The sequence below is a fragment of the Vulpes vulpes genome, chromosome 9 (assembly GCF_048418805.1).
Source record: "Vulpes vulpes isolate BD-2025 chromosome 9, VulVul3, whole genome shotgun sequence".
NCBI lineage: Eukaryota > Metazoa > Chordata > Mammalia > Carnivora > Canidae > Vulpes > Vulpes vulpes.
In genome coordinates, this window is record NC_132788.1 from 44,444,093 (window position 1) to 44,466,437 (window position 22,345).

Here is a 22,345-nt window from a genome sequence, read left to right on the forward strand (position 1 = left end):
AACATTTTATTGTGCCCCCTGGTCATCCCTCCTTCCCATCTCTCCACACCTATCACTAGACAACACCAGTCTACTCTGTATCACTATAAATTAGCTTACATTTCCTAGAATTTCGTACAAATGGAATCATATGGTATGCATACTCTTTGGTCTGGCTTCTTTCACTCAGCATGATTATTTTGAGATTCATCCATGTTGCAACATGCATCCATAATCTTTTTTTATATATAAATAGTATTCTATTGTATAGATATACCATGGTTTATCCATTTGCTTGTTGATGGACATTTGTTTTTAGTATTTAGCTATTAGAAGTAAACTACCATGAATATCAGTGTACAAGTCCTTGTATGAACACATGCCTTTATTTCTTTTGGCTAAGTACTTAGGAGTGGAATGGCTAGATCATATGACATGTATATGTTTAGATTTTTAGAAACTGCCAATTTTTTTCTAAAATGATTTTACTATTTTATATTCCTACCAATAGTGTATGCAAATTCTAGTTTCTCCAAATTCTACTGAATGCTGATATGGCTAATCTTTTAAAATTTAGCCATTCTACTAGGTAGGCAATAGAATGTCAGTTCGTTCTTTAATTTACATTTTTAAATGATGATAATGCAGAACACACTTTCATGTACTTATTTGCCATCTGTGTTTTGGGGAAGTACCTGTTGATCTATTTTGCCCATTTTTAAATGCATTGTTTGTTTTCTTTTTTTAAAAAAGAATTATTTATTAAAGAGAGAGAATGTATGTGAGTGCACGAGTGGGGGAGGGGCAGAAAGGGAAGGAGAGAGAGAGAATCCCAAGCAGACTCCCTGCTGAGCACAGAGCATGATACAGTGCTGGATCTCACAACCCTGAGATCATGATCTGAGCCGAAATCAAGAGCTGGACACTTGACTGACTGAGGCACACAGGTGCACCAAGTTGTTTGTTTACTTATTAACTTTCCTCACATGTTCTAGATACAGGTTCTTTATCAAATAAATGTCTTCCAAATATTTTCTCCTGGCCTATGACTTATCTTTTCATTCTCTCTACAGTCTCTTTCAGAGAGCAGAGATATTAATTTTGCTGAAGTCTGATTTATTAATTTTTTTAAGGATCAGTGGTTTTCTCCTATGTTTTCTTCTAGCAAATTTATGACATAAGAATTTATGTTTAGGTCTGTGGTCCATTTTGAGGTAGTTTTTGCATATGGTATTAGATAGAGATAAAAGTTTTTATTTTAGCATATGGGCATCTAATTGTTCTATCACTATTTATTGAAGAACTGTCCTTTCTCCCCTGAATTATCTTTGCATCTTTGTCAAAAAGACAGCTGTCCATTTATATGTGGCTCTACATCTAGACTTCCTGTTCTGTTCCACTGATATTTCTATCTTCATGTCATATTCTCTTGACTATTGTAGCTTTATATTGTTTTGAAATTGGTAGTATTAATCCTCTGACTTTTTTTTCTTTTTTAAAGTTGCTTTTGACTATTCTTGATTCTTTACATTCTCATATGAATCTTCCTATCAGCTAGTCAATTGCTTTTTTTTTTTCAGGCTGTCAATTTCTACCAAAACAAAAGCATGGTAGGATTTTGATTGTGATTGTATTGAATGTATAGATTAATTTGGAAAGAATTGATATCTGAGTAATATGAAGTCATTCTGACCCATGAATATGATTTATCTCTCCATTTATATAGGTTTTTATAATTTCTCTTAGCAATATATTTTTAATGTATATGTCTGTCACATCTTTTGTCAGATTTTCCCCTAAATAATCAATATTTTATGGTATTATCTATTTAAATTTTATTTTTCACTTTTTCATCACTAATATAGAAATACAATTGCTTTTAATACATTTATCTTATATCCTGCAACCTGCTGAACTTACTTATTATTTCTGGTAACTTTTTTGTAGATTCTATTTTCTACATAGATGCTCATTTATCTGCAAATACAGTTTTACATCTTTCTTTTCAATTTAGATGGCTTTTATTTATTTTTCTTACCCAATTTCACTAGATAGGACCTCCAGTACAATGTTAAATTGAAAATGGATATTCAGTCTTTCCTCATTAAGTATGTTATTTATAGATTTTTTTATATATGTCCTTGATTAGGTTGACAAAGTCTCCTTCTGTTTTTACTTTGCTGAATGTCTTCATCAGGAATACCATCCCCTAATCAGATGAATATTATAAAAGTGGTATTATAATGATGATACCATTTCATTTTCTAGAATAGTAATGGTATTTATGTGAATACATGTAATTCTTCGACTTGCTGTTATTTATTATCTATTTTGCATAAAACATCTTTCACCTAAGGATATGAATCATTAGTTAATGCATACAAGGCAATACTGAAATAAGCAAAAATTACTTTCTTTAGATCAGGTAACCAAGATATCAGGCAGGACATTAAATAGCTTAGTCCTGGTGAACAATGATTTGTTTGTCTGAAACCAAAATTTACAAATTTAGATGTTTAGGTCAAGGAATCTTATTTGAATAAGAAAAAAGTTAAAAGAAATTTTTGAATACCAAACTCTAAACATGTGGCAGAAAGAAAGGCTGGATCTAAGAACCAAAACCAGCAAAGGAGATCTCATGGAGGCAACATAAAAGACCTATGATGCATTTCAGCAAGTCAGTAGACTAGGTCCAGAATTGGTGAGATCTCTTTTATAGCATGGCATGTGTTGAAATATGGGCATTTGGGTTGGTCAGACCATTAGAGAGTAAGGAAATATGGCTGCTATAAAAGCTAAAATAACCCTGTGTTGCTTTACAAGATGCATGGTGTTTGGATCAACGTTAGAATTAGTCTTATGATTCACCAGACTGGTCAGCACATCAGAGGTTTTCTGTCCAATTCTTAGTGGCATTTTTAAGAGGGAAATGGGCTACCCAGAAGTAGCTTGCCAAGCTATAAAAGGTCAAAAGACTTTATCAAAGGTGGAGTGCTTAAGGAACTAAGATTAGAAGTGGCCAAGCTGGTTGGGATTCTGAAGCAATGGCTCAGGAAAAAAGATAATGAATCCTACCATTGGGTAGTGACAGCAGAAGTACAGAAGAGAACACAGATGAAAAGATGTTTAAGAGATAACATGACATCATATGGGCAGAGTAATTCCAGGGTTTATAGCTTGAGTCCCTGGGTAAATGATGATGCCACTTTAGTAAGATCAGAAACTCAGGAGCTACAGGCTGGAGGGGGGGCAGTTTTGTACATGTTGAGTTCCCGCCAAGAAATGTTTGGCATGCAGTTGAATATACAGATCTAGAACACTATGCCGAAGTTTGGGATGGTTGTGGGTTTAGACATCATGGTACAGAGATGAAAGTTGCCTTCAGAGGTGAGAATGGGGGCGCCACTAATCCTCCTGCCATCTCAATTACAACAGTCACTTGCCAACTTTGTTTTAGCAACCACATTTCTAAGATTAAACTACCTAGTATTTGGACAAGAGTGTTCAAAAGCTTTATTCTTTTATGAATACAAATTGCAGTTAAATCCCTTAAACAGAAGAATAAGAATAAGGACCATCCATCCTTCCTCTCATGGACCATGTGGATGTGTCTGGAAGTAGTATAGAGAGGGAGATTTGTTTATGTGGTGCCTTCTCACCAAAGAGCTCCACAACAAGCCCAGAATAATGTGTCCTTAAGCCTTACCTTAATTTGAGAAAAAGCCAGGCAGTTACACTGGCATTTTGCTGAGACTTGCAAAATGGAACAAGGAAGAATGCAAGTATAAATGAAGCTGGATTTCAACCCAGTAAGAACTGATTCTAGAGCTTATTTAAAAAGATTCAGTCTGCATGACATTAAAAACTTGTGTATGAGTCTGCTTCAGCAAATCCCTGTATCACAGATTCTGGAGTACAAAAAGATGATTAAGGAGAAGGACTACTTACTGGAGCCAGTTTTTTTTTTTTTTCAAATGTCTTTTCACATTTTGTTAGGAATTACTAAATTGTTTGAAAAGGTTGGACCAGTTTTTCAATACAGGTTTTGTTAAAGTAGGTGTCTTCCATATGTCTAATTGGTAATGGTGTTTAAAAAATGTATAATAAAAAAAATAAATAAATAATGCATAATAATGCTAACTTTTGGGTTTTCCTTCAGTCTCCTATTGTCTAGCATTGCCTTATCTTGTTTTTCTAATGTCTGTGCTTTTGTATGTGTAATGCACTGGTGTGAGTAAGGGACTGCTGTATTTGCTGTTTTATGGAAATTTGGTTATGGCACATCTTAGTGCCTTTGTACAGGTTTCCCCCATCTGCTTTGTGACCTCGCTCCTCCTCTGAAAACCCTTCCTTTCCCATCTCCCTCTCCATTGGGAAGAGTTGACAGAGTAGTTTTTTTAATGTCACCTATGCACAGAGTAGTCACTCTGTACTGAAATAACTGTTTTGTTATAGTTTTGCTTCCTTCCTAGATTGAGAAATTTTTGAGAGCAGCCATTGGACTTGGCATAGTGCCAGACACATAATAGATGCTCATTAAATGGGCTTGCCAAAGAGAAGGATTGAGAGAAGAAGGGAAGAAAATAGACTTTTAAGAAATCCCTGAAGAATCGGAGCAGAAAGGATCTGAGACATAGGAGATAATGCAGTGGAAGCCAAGGGAGCAGTTTTATTTTATTTTATTTTATTTTATTTTATTTTATTTTATTTTATCTTATCTTATCTTATCTTATCTTATCTTATCTATCTTATCTTATTTTATTTTTTAGAGAGAGGGAGAGAAGGGGGGAAAGAAAGGGAGAGAGGGAGAGAGAGTATCTCAAGAAGGCTCCATACCTAAAGCAGAGCCCGAAACAGGGCTGGATCCCATGACCCTGAGATCATGACCTGAATTGAAATCAAGAGTCAGATGCGCAACTAATTGAACCACCCAAAAGGAGCAAGAAATTTTAAGAGGGAAAGGCTGGTCATTAGTTTTAAGTGTTATCAAGAACCAATGAAATAAGTATTGAATATCTTCACAGCATTTTTTAGGAACTGAGAAAAGATTTCTTCAGGCATAATCACACCTTAGATAATACTTCAGGTATTGTTATGAACACCACACAAAGATGTGTTGACAAAAGAGGTGGCCAGTGACTTCTTGGAGAGATGCAGTGAAGTTGCTTGACTTGGTGATATGCATCATTCTTATGTGCTGTACAATTATTTTTTACTGGTGGCAAACCCCCTGGATAATGGGCCCTCTCAGTTTAAAAACTGAATGAAAGTTCAAAAATAAGAAAAATTTGTAGAATATTCAGTACAGCAGAGTCAGATCAAGATTTGGAAACTGATTTGGTGAATCCTAACAGGCCTAAAATCTTCCTGATGGGTCATTTCTTTGGAAGATAATGATGAGAAAGATGGTTAGTTGTAAGATTACACAATTCTAAACCTGCGGCTTCTTCACAAGAAAGCAAAATAATTCAGTAACACTATTTAAAACCTACCAAACTTCCCAAGGAAATCATGCCTGCAAAGTGAGGAAATGTCTTTCAATGGAATATTTGAACATTCTAAGACAAGGAAGATAATACCTTACCAGAAAGAATAAAAGGTTCATGAGATGGAAACATCATTTAATATAAAAGATACAACTTCTGGAAGGATAAGACACTAGAATAATTAAAAAAAGATTAATATACTGGATTTTTCCAGAGAATGGAGACCTTTAAAACAATGTTATTACAAAGTGTAGGAATAGAGAATATATATTATATATTTTAAATTACTTAATTATGCTATAAATTTTGAGATTCGTCTCATCCCAGTGCCCAATATCATCATTTTTTTGGCTGCCTTAAAAAAAAGAAGAAAAAAGAAAAGAAATTCCACCTTTGACTATTCCTATAAAGCGAGAGGAGGGGTGGACTTAACATTACAATCTCTGAATGTTCTCATGTAGACCTAACCAAGCTACATTTTCTGTGGTTGATTATATGCATGTTGGCAGCCAATTTAAATATTTTGAAAAGAAAGTTTACTTTTTTCATGTTCACAGATTTAATACTACTTTTAAATAAATATTGTCCTTTGTTTTCACTGCCCTAAAATTTTAATAATAGCAGATTCAAGTTGTTCTCACTTTTCTCTTGAAGGAAATATACTGAAGGAACTAGAATCATATCTGTTTATATTCCCCATAAAGGGAGAACGAGTTGGGCAGGAAAGGGATTAATTATGAACATGTCAGGAACTCTCCAGCCCCCTCTTATATCATTTAATTTTTAGAGAATCAGGGGATTAGGGATACCTCTATCATAAGGTAGGGGTTTTTTCCCTAATTATAACTTAAATCTCAGGAAAATACAATACTTTAATTAAGTGCATTATAATTTGAAAAGCCGGAATATGCGTACTTTATTATTAAAGCAAAACTCAGAATTCTTCTGCTCCTTCTGACTTTTTATCTCATAAACCTTACAGACCTACTGACAGCCAATTATGAGGGCTAAGCCAGGGTAGGCCAATTGGACCACTCCTCAGTCATATAGTTGATGCAAAAGGAATCTGCTTAAAACCAAGAATTATTTTAGGAAGATAGAGAAAAGACTTTCCAATTCCTTTTAGATTTCAGATAACATTTAATAAAGCCGCATGATTTTGCAATGTAAAGCACGGACTCGAACAGAAGCATTGGAGTCAGATAAAACCTATGCTTAATGAAGTCTTAGCTTCCCCAATTCCTAGACATTTGATTCAGTGCCTCAGTTCACTCATCACAGGGTGATCAAGAAAAATCAATGAGATAATGTATATCGAAGGCTTAAGCAAAGAACCTCGCTGGTACTAGCATGCAATAAATGACAGCTATTATTATACTGCATTTCAGATGCGTCTGTACTTAACTCTATGCTTCCAGCCAGCCCCTTAAAGACAAAGGCAAAATTATATGTGCACACCATGCAGCTGTACCTGTTGCGCGCTGTGTGCAATAACACCCTTTCTCAGAGACTCCATTTCACATCACATGCACTCTTCGTTAGGCTCATGATAATACCACAAATTAGGAAAGAGTAGTCACTGAAGAGCTAAAAATTTTAATAGCAGGAAGTTAGGAAAGAATAGTCGCTAAAGAGCTCAAACTGCTGCTTGTCTATTGCTGTATTTCTCCCTGTTACTATCCAATATTTGTGCCCTGAGACTCTACCTTGCTGTGTATTTGAAACTGAAATGCTGGTCTTGAGGCTTTGGAAAATGGTTTTTTTGTTTTGTTTTGTTTTTGTTTTGTTTGTTTTTTTTTTTTTATTAAATCATTATCTCAAAGTTTAAAAATACCTTTTACTTCTTCCCTAGGGGAAAAAAAAAAGTGTAGTTCCATTAAGCTGAGGGAGATTCAAGCAGTCTCATGGGCTTTTAAACATAGTTTTGTACAAACCACTCATTGTTTTGAAGTTAATGATACATTTCAGCCTGATAAAGTAGTTCTAAGTACTGTGAGGCAAGTAGTATAGGTGTTTCTGAGAATTAGTAAAATAACCTGATAATCTAATATGTAAATACAATTGCCAGGTTATAATTATATGTATAATTGCTGGATTATAATGGCACCCCTGGTCTGGACATCACTGTTTAAAAAAAAAATGCTTTTCTCTTCAGAAAGTCTGTTGTGGTTTGAAGACCTGTTGTCAAAAGGGCATAAGTAGAGAGAGAAACTTCTCTTAGTATGGAGGTGTATCCTTAACTAGGTAAAGACACCCAAAATCCGAATTCTAACAAATAGTAAAACCTACTTGGCATCTAGGAAACCAAAGAAAAAACAACCCTGAAATCCTCTATAATGTTATGAATCTACTGATTCCTAGCCCTGGGAAGTGAAAAGGAAGATCTTATCTTCTTTATCTTTTGACCCCCATGCAGCCAGACAGAACAGAAGAGAGATGTGTATGTGGGAGGGGGTAGTGAGGGACGACAGGGGAGATAGACGACATAGAGGACACAGCCCTGGAGCATGGCTGGAAAGGATAAATCAGAAAGTTATGATTTCTCCACAGTCAATTAAAGAAAAGAGTGCAGCACATTTCCACATAAATGGAGCAAGGGGGAAGGGAACAAAGGTCGCAAAAAAGCAAATTCCAGAAGAGATAGAAAGAAAATATGTAAGAGGTCAAGCTGGAATCTAGCAAATGCTGGTTTTTCTCAGACCACCAAACCAGCTGACCACTTTAGTTGAAAGCAAGGCAGAGACATGCAAGGATAACATTTACTTTTTATTTGATGAGTGGAGGCCGTCATCACTTCTACAGTCATAGTTTGTTTGCTAGACCTCTGACTTTGCAGCCAGACTGCAGAACTTTTAAAGAAGCCATCTGCCAGGTAGAGCACAGGATGGAAGGGCGGGTCGGGGAGCAGTGCTGGGTTCCCGGCACTGCTGCTCTGCTCCATACACACCCACAGCGGGTTCCTTCCTGATCATCACCAACCATCTCTCATCTCCTTGTTGCAGCCAACTTCCACTTGGCCGCCTGCCAAACAAGGAATTTCATAAAGACGGATGTTTGTTCTGTGTATGTGTTTCGAAACAAAAGGGTACGAGAGAATGTAAAAATGTTTTCCCAAAACTTAAAAAAAAAAAAAAAATCTGTAAGAGTTTGAGAAGCAGTAAGAAAAATAAGACTTGTGATCTGCATGGGTAGTTATTTTTAAGTAATAAGTCATGTTTACTTTATGGCATTGCACCAACAGAAATTCCACACAGCCACCTTCACACCACTTTTTATGACCATCTATCTACAGGAGCATGCACTGGTGTGCCGACGTCTGCTCAAATTCCCCGCTCTTCTGCACCTAATGATTTTTTGGATCTCTCCTCCCCTGTGCTATTAACTGTTGAAAGGAGGGGCTACTTAGTAATTCTACACCTGTTCACATCCACGCCTTCAACTTGCTAAGCTTCCCAAACAAGTGCAGGGTAAAACAAGAGAACATCTGAATCTGGGGCTGAGGCGGCAGGGACTGCTGCAGGCTTGGGGTTTGGCTTTTTGGATTTTTGTTAAGAGTCTCGAATGTATCTCCTACGATGGCAGTTGATGACAGCAATTTATATTCCAGAACGAAGAACAAACTAAATTCGTCTCAAAATGATTATAAATCATCAAGACGGAGTAGTCTGCCACCTGAACTACTCATAGGAAATGACATTAGAGGAAGACTTCAAAGAAACTTGAAAAATTTGGAACCTATTCACCTGAGGCGCCCGAAAAAGAGACCGTCCATATTTCCAGGTAGGAATTGTTGAAGTTTATGCCTGCCAGTAGAAAAAAAGGACTGTATTTCATTTGTTATGATCAGCTGTGTTATATTTAAAATTAACTTGGGACATTTGAGATCTTAAAGTAGCCAGATAAATATGTTTGAATGTAAAAAATAAAAGTGATTTCTTCAATCTGAAAGCACCCTCATCTTCTTCCTTTTCTTTCCTTTGTTTATTGTAACATCTTCAAGGATCTGTAGGTTGGCAGCTATTTTATTACTTGTCAGTTGCGGCCGGATCAAGGAACTGCTTTGCTTGCAATCTGGAAGAATTCCATGCTGCATTTCATTCTCTGGCGTATTTTCTTTATTTTGCAAGATTATTGGATTGTTGAGTGAGGCTGATGTTTGTGTGCACCAGAAATTAACACCATTAAATACTCAAATGCATGCTTCAAATTCCTGTCTTGCATCAGAGCCTAAAACCATTTGTAGTAAAGGGCTCAATTAAACAATGTGGATGGTGAACTGTAGTACTGCACAGAAGACCCATGGATTTCAGGCTTGATTAAGGGACTCTGATGTCTGCTTCAGGTGTCCATGCCTGGATATTACAGATGTGTAGACCAGATGAGATGCCTATCACAGTGACCCCTGACTGAGGTATCACTGGAGAGTGATCCCTGAGAATCATGTAGTCGACTGGATTTCAGTCCTATTTGCATTGGACTTTCCTGGAGAAACCAGTAGTGGCCTTTTTGTTGTGATTGATTTGTTGGAGTCTTTACGGAGGATAGATTAGACCCAACTGCCAAGGACCAACCCTCTGATGATAGAAAATGAAAAAAATAATTCAATCAGGTTTTACTTCATAAAAATGGATTTGACTTGCCGATCAGCTGAGTCATGATCCTGCTTGAAGAAATAGCTAGGAGATGATTTAGTATGGGGACTCAAGGCCACAAGTTGAAAATTACATTTCCTAAGGAAGCTCTTGTTTTCATGAATTTCTTCTTGGTTCAGCGATGGGGCTCTTCATCTTTTTTCTCTGCTGCAGGAAAAAAGAGAAGCCCAGACTAGAATGGGTCAGAGGTGCAAGTTTGTGAGTGTGTTGTAGTGCAAAGGAAGGGACAGTGTGAAAGATGCTGTAAGGAGGAGCACTGAAGTGTCTGATGTGTCTAGAAAAACAGCTACTTTCTGCCTGTTCTCTTTGATCTGAAGGCAACAAAGAACCCAGGCAGGCCTTATTATCCTGAAGCAGCATGGCAGAGAGCACTTTGTGTTGAGTTGGTTTGCTAGCACTTCTTCAGGAACATTCTCCCAGAGCTTTTCTTCACCTTCAGCTTTTTTTCTCTCTTCCTTTATTCTTTGATTTAACATCACCCACATCCATTTACGTTATGATGCACACTGCCTTCCTCTATTACCACTAGCCCAGCCCCATACTTCTTGAAGGCTTCTCCTTCTTTCCCAGGGCACCTCACCTCCTTTTGCAATGATTCCCATGTGTCTTCTCTTTCTGTAAGGTCATCTCATTCTGGGCTGTCAGTTATAGCTGCAACTGTGGTAAGACCTCTTACCTTGGACCTCACACAAGTTATCCTTTCTGAGATCTCGAATTGTCATGATTCACAACAGAGTAGCGTTCTGAAAAGGGCACTACACATAAGGGAGCTGAGTTCTAGTCTAGTCTGTGTCCCCAGTGGCTGTCTGTTCTCTGAGCCACCCCACTGACCCCGTGGCCTTCAGGTCAGTTCTTAGTTTCTGCCTCCATTTCCCTCCTTGGGGACCGTGGCAGGAGATGGGCTTCTCATCCTTACAACTGACAGATGAAAGAGCTACCTAGGCCAAATTTTGGACAATATTGGCTACTTGATTTCTAAATTCCTCTTTAATCAAACCATGACTCCACTGTCATACAGGCTGTACTAACTTCTTTTTGCAGTGGATAACTGTACCTCCCACCAAACTCCTAAGCATCTCTTGAAAACAGAAACGTATAAGGATTGTGATAACTACTGCCATCTTCTACTGCTGTGCAGCCATAACGAGCAGATATGATGTATGTTGGGATCTGAGAGTCAGAGAAACTAAGATGCATCTCAGAATTAACCACTGGCAAAACCAGGCCTCAGATCTGGGTATTTTGACTCCAGTGTTGAAGCTGTTTCTGCCCAATTACACTGCACTCTGTTGTCAACTGTTGTTGCCATTTGTCTGATGAGATTCAAGACTAGAATACATGTCAGCATTCCACTATGCATTTACTCTGACCCTTATGAATGCACAGATGTATATACCCTCCATTTCTAGTCCCATATGTTCAGCCCTGTGCTACAAATGGTTGACTGATTGGTTGATCAATTCATCCATTCATTCATGAAATATTTTTTTAGTTCTTACACTGTGTTAGGGATTGACTGTCAAGAATCTAACTATATATTACCCTTCTGTGGCCCACTTCTCCTCTAAGGGCCCTCTCACACTGCAGAGAGTCATCCACCCAAGATGCAAGTCTGGTTGTTTCATTCCCTTCATTAGAATTCTTCAGTGGTTATCACTATTCTTAGGATAAAGTCCAAAGTCCTTAATATGAAGTATAAGAGACTGCATAATCTGGCCACAGCTTATCTCCTCACTCTCTCTCTTGGCACACCTTCCCTTTGTATTTCAACCAACACAGCCAATTTCCGACCCCTGTGGCCCATCATGTTTCCTCTTCTAGAATACCCTATCTGCATAGTTTCACCTAATTCCCACCCTGGCTTTAGGTGTCAGTTTAACATGCCTTCTAGGAAGTTTTCTTGCTCTCCATCTGGTTGGTCCACTCTGTGTCCTTCTCCTTCTCATAACACCTGGACTTTTACCTAGCACAGCACTTATCACATTGTATTGTAATTGTCTGTTTACTTGTCTGTATCTTCTACTAGCCAGTGAGCCATGGGTCATATCAGTCTCAATCACCATTGTATCCTAGTACCTATCACAATGCCTGGCACATACTATGTGCTCAATAAATATTGATTCAGTTGACTCAAAATGCACTGAACTGAATTAGCTCTTGGCATACCTGGCTTTCTCTGTCTTCTTCCAGACTCTCTTCATGCCATTCTTCCTTACCCCCCACCCCCACTTCCCACTCACACAGTCTTACTTCCTATTCCTATTATGCCCTTTGTTTCATTCTCCACCTGGGCTTCAAGGCCCAGTTAAAATCTTCTATCTTCTGCAATCACCTGCTTTTCTTCCTCTGACCTCTTTGATTTCTCCTTTATGCTTACCATTTCCTTGCCCTCAGTACTGCATAATGCAGAAAAAAAATGAGTTTTTCCTGGCACTGTGTTCAGTTGTCTTAGGTTGTGAATGGATTCAGTGGTCACTTTGTCACTTAGTGGCAGCTGTTAAATTTTTGTTTGTATAAAAACTCTGAAAATAGGGACTGGGGGCACCTGGGTGGCTCAGTGGTTGAATGTCTGCCTTTGGGGTCCTGGGATTGAGTCCCGCATCAGGCTACCTGCAGGGAGCCTGCTTCTCCCTCTGTCTGTGTCTCTGCCTCTGTGTCTCTCATGAGTAAATAAATTAAATATTTGAAAAAGAAAAATAAAATAGAGACTGTGTCTTCTATGCCCTTGCATGATCCACTTGTCCAGGAGAGGGAATTGCACATAATAGGTGGTCAGTCAACATCTGGTGGTTAATTAACTACTTCGCTATGAAACAGGGTCTGTCCTGTAGGGCCTAAGTCTAGCTCCAGGAAAGCACTAGTTGGCAGATAGAAACTATCCCAGGGGATGTTCTATATACTGACTTTCATCATTTTAAGAACTCCTGGTGAGGGAAAACTGCAGCTATCCCTTGTCTCAGTGTGTAATTCATTCAGTGAAACATGTATTAGGATTCTACAAAGGAACTATTCTAGATCTTGAGGAGAGAGCAGAAAATCCTGGTTTCTGGTCTAGGCAGATGTGAAAGAATTTTCCCAGCTGGGTGCCTTGCACATCACACCACTCAGTTAAGTGACTCTAGAATAAAGAGACTCAGAGCACTGAATCTTTAAAAGGAAAGCCAATATATTTTAAGATCATATTTACACAAAAACATTCAATACTAACCACTTTTCTTCCCTTAAAGAAGCCTCAACAATAGAATGCTAGCTAGAGCTGAAGTTCTGCAGTTTCACCGGGTTCTCACCAGGCCCAGTGTCAGGAGTGAATGTCTCTAACAAGCCCCAGCCTGGGCTCCCCCTCCTCCTAAAAAAACTCCAGCAGCTCCATAGCACAGTGAAAGAAAGGGAAGAGAGAAAAGTGGTCCTAATATATATTATACCTATAAGCATGTCAGATTAAAATGAGCATCTGAGCCTGCTCCTGGAAGCCAGTGCAGCTCAGGTGCCAGGTGTAATGGGCTGTTCATTCAGCACTCTTAAGCAAACAAGTTGGTCCATATAATCAGCTAGTTCTTAAAATATCTTACTGATTTTTACAATCATCTGTTCTGAAAAGCAAGCACTCATCTGCTTAGAGGAAACAGGCAGCTCAACGTACTTCCTTGTTGCTTAGAGGACAAGTGTGCTGAAGACTGCTCTCTGCCAGAGGAGTAGGGAACTCTGGCCAGCACTCACAAGGCAGATACACCAGCTCATCTGGATTCTCGTTTTTAGCTCTACTCCACTGCAAAGGCATGTTTCCTTCAAATATCCACAATCTACAAAAACAAAAACAAACAAACAAACAAAAAAAAACAACTCCTCCAAAATCATATTCATTTTATAACTAAGTAGATTTTGAACATTTCTAAAGTAAAACTGCTTGCTGTGCATAGGTTTCTACTGGAAACACAGGTTAGCCATTAGAACAATGGCACCTAGATGTGCTCCAGCTTCACTTAGGGTGGCCAGAAGGAGACTGTGAGGATGGATAGTTTGATTCAGGTTCCCTACTTGTCACAGGCCTAGCAAAAGACCCTGTAATTAAGCATGCTTCCTCGGGCACCTGGGTGGCTCAGTTGGTTAAGCATCTGCCTTTGGCTTAGGTCATGATCCTGGGGTCCTGGGATAGAGCCCATATCCAGCTCCCTGCTCAGCAGGGAGTTTGCTTCTCTCTCCCTCTGGCCCTCCCGCCTGCTCATGCTCTCTCTCTCACTCTCTCAAATGAATAAAATCTTTAACAACAACAAAAAAGCATGCCTCCTCAAGTATTGTGTTCTCTGTTAGAGGTCTATCACTCTAAAACCCTGCTGAATAGTGCATTTGGTGACATTTCAGCAGGGCCTTCAGGGGAGGGGCCTCCTTAGATATTTGCTATAAAAAATTGCATCCTGGGATCATGTGCCATTGTCATCCGCTGCGAATAGGTTCAGCGGCTCCACTTGGTAATGATGGGAGCTATATTAATACACTCTGGTATTCCCCACAACACCCACCAGCAGGCTTTGCATATGGTAAGTGCATAAGAGGTGGTGAAATAGCCGGCTGTGAAAGACAAGCGAGAATAAAATGTGTCACGACCACTCTGTAAGCCACACCCCTTCTCATCTGGTCCTGTAACTTCCTCCAGCAGCTCCTTCCAGAGCTGGTTGTTTTCAGGGGCCAAAGCAAGAGTTTGAACTTCTATGTTAGCCAAAGAATTTCACATAGTAAATATCTGCCTCACTGCTGGGTTCAAGTCCTGATTCTCCCTCTTACTAAATGACTAGTCACTTGATCTCTCAGAACCTATATCCTTCTCTGAAATGAGAATGAAAACACCAGTTTCACAGCTTGCGTGAAACTCCAATGAGATAATGCATTACTATAAAATGATATTCAACTGCAATTGCTGGTGGGCTCTTATTCTTTAGTGGTAGTAAAGGTTTTGTTTTTCATAATTAGTGTTTTTCCTATTACTAGGTGAATAATAGGTACGATTGTAACACTTTTGCAAATCTTATTTTTCTTTAAGATTTTATTTATTTATTCATGAGAGACACAGAGAGACAGATGCAGAAACACAGGAAGAGAGAGGAAAAGCAGGCTCCATGCAGGGAGCCCGATGTGGGACTCCATCCCGGGACTCCAGGTTCATGCCCTGAGCTGAAGGCAGATGTTCAACCACTGAGCCACCCAGGCATCCCCCACTTTTGCAAATCTTCGTGGTTGGCAAGTTCTTCAAAGTTGTTGTTAATCAGACCCTCTGCTAAAGTAAATCCTAAATAGGTCTATACTAGTAGTAGAACTATTAATTTTAAATTTCTCATTAAAAGAGCAGGATATGGGAACTCTTCTTTGTGATTTAGTATCCATGGATTTTCTCACCATGAATCATTAAACTTGAGAGTTCTGTCCTGTAAAGCTTCTGAAAATTGTTTGATATTAGAAACATCAATGTCTGTGTTTTATACACTTATGTGTAGCTTTGTGGTCTTTAATATGTTTTCCTAATTTTGCCTGTGTAAGGCCTTGCTTTTGGAAACTCAGACCCTAAGTTTTTTTTTTTTTAACTAAAACTTGGAATAAGAAGATAATTGGTTTGCACTTGTGATTTTAAAAAATTGAAATTCCATGTGAGATTGTAAATGAATTCACGACTTGAAATTAATCTTTTTAAATATTAGTGTTTAGACTTCAAAATCTTTTGAATGTTAGCGTTTAATGTTTTGACTTAAAGTATTTAACAATATTTATGGAATTTCTTATTAAAATCTACTGATGCAACAGAAACAGTCTGTTTACTTAAATAATCAAATTTATTTATTTGATAAGTTTATTCAAAGGGATGAAGTTTTGTTCTTGTTTTGTTTTCTAAAAAGAAACAAACAAAAAGCTCTAATGAGATTATTAGTGGCAAAGTAGTTACTTTTAAGGAAAACAAAAATGCTGAGGCTGTAATGTTTGTATATATGATTAATAAGCAAGGGGAAATATGTTTCACCTTTATGCAGGGACCGATAGTAAGCTCAGCATAAGCAGAAGGCATTAGATTTATACCTCCACTTCAGGCTTTTCTCCCTGTCATAAAAAAGAATTTAAAAAAAAAACAGGTTTCTGAATTCAGAACTTACTATATAAATATATGGAAAAGTGGCTTAAACATTTCTATTCTATCTTTTTTTTTCTTAAGATTTTATTTATTTATTCCTGAGAGACAGAGAGAGAGGCAGAGACATAGGCAGAGGGAGGAAAAGCAGTCTCAATGCAAGGAGCCTGATATGGGACTAGATCCTGGGACTCTGGGATCACGCCCTGAGCCAAAGGCAGATGCTCAACCACTGAGCCATCCAGGTGTCCCAATATTTCTATTCTAAAAGCAATTCCTCTCCATTTGTTGATCTACAGCAAATGTGTGACTACAGATTTAAGAGCCCATACACTTTTCCCTATCTTTAAATAATGCTATAAATATGTATTCACATTAAGACTAATTAAAAGATTACATATTTTTATATAATTTGCTGTTTACTCAATATACTTCAGTGGTTATTTTTAAGCATTTTTATCTGTCTGCATAAATAATGTACTTTCAACAATGATTTAGAATGGAAATGGTCTTGCAGGTAGTCAGTTACATGCGAAACCACCATACCCCCCGTTCTTTTGCTCCAAATACTTTAGGACTATCTAACTATCTAAAAGATCTTTTCCCTTCAAAGTTTAGTTAAGACCTCCAAGTTTATTTCAAGATCTAGAAAGATATAAACTTGGGAGAAGAGGGTAACAAAATGAGATAAAACAGGTAGTTATTTTCTTCTGGGATGCATGTACAAACTCTCATTCAAGACGGTCAGGGTATTTTTCAGTCACAGTTTTAAAACCTTTCCATCCCAAGTGGGTTATGAGTTTAAGTTTTTCTGTGCTGAGGAGTTGATGTACCTCCAGATATCCTGGAAACATGAGAGGTACATCTAAATGAACCTCTGAACATCCCAGCATCCAGAGCCCAGAGCCATGAGGATGGTCATTAGATCAGACTCACTGATGATGCTTCTCTGCTATCAAATACCACACTTCTCTCCTCTGACCCTGACACTTGAGAAGACTAAAGTTAGCTTAATGGATAGTTAATGCTAGATGGCATATTTTAGGGTGATTATGGGCAAGAGAGATACCATTTCAAGAAACATTCCTTAGTTTTAAATACTGAAATAGGTACCAAGGGTAACTGGAAGATATACATGAGAAAGACTACAACATCTGTTCAACAAAAATCTAAACTCTCTTGCTAAGTGAATATATATGAGGTGCAAAACACTGTCCCAGGAATGGATGATGGTTAAGACATTGATATACAGTAATTTGTTCTCCAACTTAAGTGGAGTGCATTAATTTGGGCACTGAAGCTTCTCTGGCAACCAATATTGAGCCTCTCTGTTGCACCAGCTGATGGCCATACTGACACCATGTCATCTGGCACAGAAGCCCTAATTGATGATGAAGCATCTCCCTACAGGAAAGTCCCAGGGGCACCTTAATTCTTCTTCTCCTCTTCCTCCTCCTCCTTAGAGTTTCTTTGCTTGGGCTTTGTTCCTTTTTGTAATTTGTGCCTCTTTTCTGAGCCCTCTAAAAATCAGGGTGGGAAATTTTCCTAAGGTGAATGTCTGTCCCTGGGGCTCAACTCAGCAAGAGGTCCAGTCCTTTGAGATATATTCTGACTCCTATATAACTAAGGGAATATCAACATCAATTTAGGGCAGAGTGCAGTAGTCCAGAGTACCCATCTCCAGGTCCTAACCCCTGCTCAGAACCATAAGATAAAACAGTAGGACTCTTTCTGCCACCTCCTGACCATTTATTAAAAGTGATAACAGTGTGTTGTGGACTGAAAGTTTGTGCCCATCCCCAAATTCATATATTGAAGCCATAATCCCCAGTTGATGGTACACCTACTGTACTTATTTTCTTTCATTATGGAGTCACATGCATCTTCTCAAAAAATATTGCCAAATATAATTATTTTTAACAACGATGTCACACACTACTACATAAGTAGTTAAATAGGAGGCAATGCATTTTTGGAAAATTGTAAACATCCCAAAGTTATGGTCTTGCATTTTGTCTTAATTTCTGCTAAATTAGGGCTTTTTTTGTTTCAGATATACCCATACTGTTCAGTCAGTCCTTCTTTAACCAAAAATAGAAGACTAAAATCTGTATGCTTAACCAAGCTTACCTAATATCTATAATGATAGAAGCCATTTTATTGACAATAAATCAGCTTCCGATTCTTACACCAAACACCCCCCCACACACACACAAACATGGATGGGCAGGAAGAAAGGAAGTGGTCTGGGATGAAATTCTTCATAGACAGTGCAAAATGAAAAACACAAAATCTATATCAAGAGGGTGATGGTAGCGGGTGTAGGGGATATAAAAGAAATCCACCAGGAATTTGTCTAACATGTTCAGGAGAGGGCACTTACAAAGAAAAATAAAAAGGCAAAAAGAAAATAATGTGACAACCATGTATACAGTCACCTCCCACAGCTGGGAGTAGGTGAAGTGGTTTTTATTTTGAAACTTTAACTGCTATGGACAGGGCAAGATGACTTACAGGTATAAAAGTGGGTTTGGTGTTGCCTTTGGGTTGTAGGGAAGCTCCCTAAATGTTAGCTAGATGGTTAAAAGGGAGAGTAGCAGGAGTGTCATCATTGTTTATTTGGTAAGTAATGGTTCCCTCTTTAGAAGGTTTTTTTTTAAGTTTCTAAACACTGAAAATAGTGATGAGTTAACACAGGATTGAATTAGGTGAGCTGAGCTAGGGAGAATGGAAGTTTACTGTTTAGTCCTTTCCCCAAAACAACTACAAAGATTATAAGCCAATGACCCAACCACTGCTTCTGCGGGATTTATGGGATCAGAAGGGGGAGAAGGTGGAGGAGGAAGAGAGAGAAAGAAGCCTCCAAAGAGTTGATTGCCTTCTCCTTTTTGTTACTCTCCTCCTTGAAAGGCTCCCTACCTCAGTCTGTATATTATAGCTTCAAAAACAATATTAGGAACTAGCTTAATTGTATTTGGGCAGCAGAGGTACAAATTACTACTATATGAAATTTTGATGTTCAGATAAAGTCCAGCATTGCATGCTGCTTTCATTACATTTGAAAATACTATGTGTACTTCAATAAATAAAGAAAATACAGTGTGTAGGGATAGGTGAAAAATCTACTCAAAAATCCACCACATTCTTTTAGAAGCTATAGTAGAGTGGCATAGTTTTGGTTTTGCTTCTTTAGAGTGTGGTCATTTAAGATGAACAAACACTATAAAATAGATTAATATGTAAAAGTTGTGCACAAAGTACAGATTAATCAGCTTACTGGAATTCTACCCTTAACCTAGAAGGTCCATAAACCCCTAATTTCTCATACTCTACAATTATCATCTTAAGGTACCATATTGCTAGATGATACTCATTCCTGAATGAGTGATGTGCAACATCTATTTAAATGTGGCATAATAAGCTATTGCATATTTGAGGAATTAAAATAAGTTATAAAATTTCTGGACACCTGGGTGGCATCCAATTCTTGATTTCAGCTCAGGTCATGATCTCAGGGTGGTGAGATGGAGTCCTGTGTCAGGCTCCACGCTGGGTGTGGAGCTTAAGATTATCTCTTTCCCTCTCCCTCTGCCCACTCCTGTCTACCCCACACCCCAGCTTGTGTGTGTACACACTCTTTAAAAAAAGAAAAACAGTTATAAAATTTGAAAGGCAATGAATCTCATTCAAAGTTGCAACACTCCTCCAGTCAACTTTTAAGGTATATAATTCATTGAGAAACATATCTCACTTTAAAAAATTTTTATTTCATTATTGGGAAAATAGGGAGAAGTGCACCCCTTTTTAAGTCAGAGGAGTTCCTCAAGCCTGCATCTTGCCAACTCCAGGCATCAATGAGCTAGTTATCATTCTTATTTTAACCAGTGATAGGACCTCTTAAAAACCTATGATAGGGAATCCCTGGGTGGCTCAATGGTTTGGCACCTGCCATTGGCCCAGAGCTTGGTCCTGGAGTCCCGGGATCGAGTCCCACATTGGGCTCCCTGCATGGAGCCTGCTTCCCCCTCTGCCTGTGTCTCTGCTCTCTCTCTCTCCTCTGCGTCTTTCATGAATAAGTAAATAAATTCTTAAAAAGAAAAAAAACCTATGATATTTCCTCAAAAGTTTAATTCTCTCCTAATTATTAACCTACTGATACCTTTGAGTCCAGAGGATTTACTATTTTCTCAGAGCTCAGACCAAAAGTACTTGGTGGTTGTGCTGTTGAAGAATCTAGACAAGAAAATAGCTCATTTGGTAGTAAAAAAAAATCAGAGAATCATGGAATTTTGGACCTGAAAGAAATCTTAGAATCTAATTTAATGCACTCATTTTACAGATGAAGAAATAACAGACCTACACAGACAGCTTACATTGAGGGTCTCTTGCTTCCCAGTCTAATCTTCATGATATCACCACAGGAACCTAGATGAAGAACCTCTGGGGTCATTTTTTTATGAACAGAGAGAATGAGGAGAAAGTGACACTCACAACTTTCCTTTCCGGAGGCGAGCAAATCATGCACGAACCTGTTTATTCAACTCCATATGTCCACCATTTTGTACACTGTGGTGGCTTCTGGGGTGGGTGGACAGGCAAGGTTGGAAGTTCTAAAAAGTCCATGTTGCTCTCAGTTGGTAAGACTCAACTGGGGTGGGGGTGACTCTAATTTCGTGCATGGCATCATGATCTCAGCAGGCTTTATCTTTTATTCTGTCTTCCAGATGTTAAAAAAGTCTCTTTCTTTGACAAACACAATCAAGTGAGTGAGGAAATTTCAGTTTAAGGTAACTTTAGTTCAAGGAAGCACATAGGAAATGTGATTCTCCTGGGGCAGGGGGAACCTGGATCCTATATAAACATTTCCTTTTTGGGAGAGAGGATCAAGGAGTGTGTTCCTTTTGAAAGGGAAAGGTCTCCTAAATTTCCATTGCCCTGATGAACTGAGATTTGCTACTATTCCTTTATGACACTGAGGAAACTGAGACATAATGGAATTTAGATTATTTATTCAGCAAAAATGACTTTGATTTAATATTAGATGCTCCTGTTATTTTTAAGATTTTTTTATTTGCTCATTTTAGAGAGAGAGAATGAGAGAAAGCACTTGCACATGAGCAGGGGGGAGGGACAGGAGGAGAGGGAGAAGCAGACTCCCCGCTGAGCAGGGAGCCCAAAGTGGGACTCAATCCCAGGACCCTGAGATCATGATCTGAGCCAAAGGCAGATGCTTAACTGACTGAGCCACCCATGCACCTGCCCCTTATCTTAAAAAGCTTTTTCAGCCATCCCTGTCACATGAGACTTTTTTTCAATTCCTACTCTATTGGTATTCTTCAACCTCTAGTCATCTTAATGGCTTTTTTCTCCTTTTTTTCTCCCCTTTATCCTTTCAAATTCCTTTCTACCACCATATCCCCAGAATTTTATTCTCTTTTTCTGTTAAACAGAGCAATTCTAATCTTTCCAGCTCTTACTCCTAAACTCTTCTTCAGGCCTATCTTTGCATATCCAAAACCAATCAAGATACTCATCAAAATCCAAGGGTCTTTTGAAACTATTTCCTTTAAGCCTGTGGTCTGCCCAGGAGTACATGAGAATGGTCTACAAATCTTATTTAAATTTAGATGCTGGTTCATCAGTTTGGGATTGGCTTAGGGACACTTCTTTTAATAGCCATGAATTGATTCTGATAGACCTTCAGCTCATTCTTTGAGAAAAACTGTAGTCTAATAAGATTCATTTTCTATAGGAGACAGTTGGAGTCTAGATAGCAGTTTTATAGAGAGAACTTTTATTCTGAAAAAAAAAAAAAGTCCTGGAAAGACCCCACTGTGATTAAACATCTCCCCATCATTCTATTGCTCAGCCTATCCTATGGTATAAACCAAAGATCACTCTTGTTAGAAGCTCTGTCAGTTAAAACTTTGGTAGACTCATTAGCGGGGGATAAGACTCATATTTCCTATCTGAAGAGGATTTCTCTTGTCAGAAACATGTTTGTATTCACTTGAACAGGCTCAGTGACCCATGTGTAGCTAAGTCACATAGAGGACAAAGCTTGCTCTGGGACAACTCAGGGGACTTTGCTGACCATCTTCCAGTGGCATTTTATAGAA

The 22,345-nt window shown here is 38.4% G+C and overlaps 1 protein-coding gene across 3 annotated transcripts in view; it reads left to right on the top strand.

The window, feature by feature from the left end:
- Window positions 1-22,345, top strand: part of FRY (FRY microtubule binding protein) — a 428,782-nt gene that overhangs the window by 87,803 nt on the left and 318,634 nt on the right. For 2 of the 3 annotated variants that reach the window (XM_025996751.2, XM_025996753.2), the window contains exon 1: window positions 8,733-9,245. In XM_025996751.2, the coding sequence (XP_025852536.1) occupies window positions 9,041-9,245 (205 nt within the window). In that variant the 5' untranslated portion in view covers window positions 8,733-9,040. Of the gene's footprint in view, window positions 1-8,732; window positions 9,246-22,345 lie in introns of those variants that run through there. The other variant, XM_072719962.1, reaches the window with a different exon arrangement.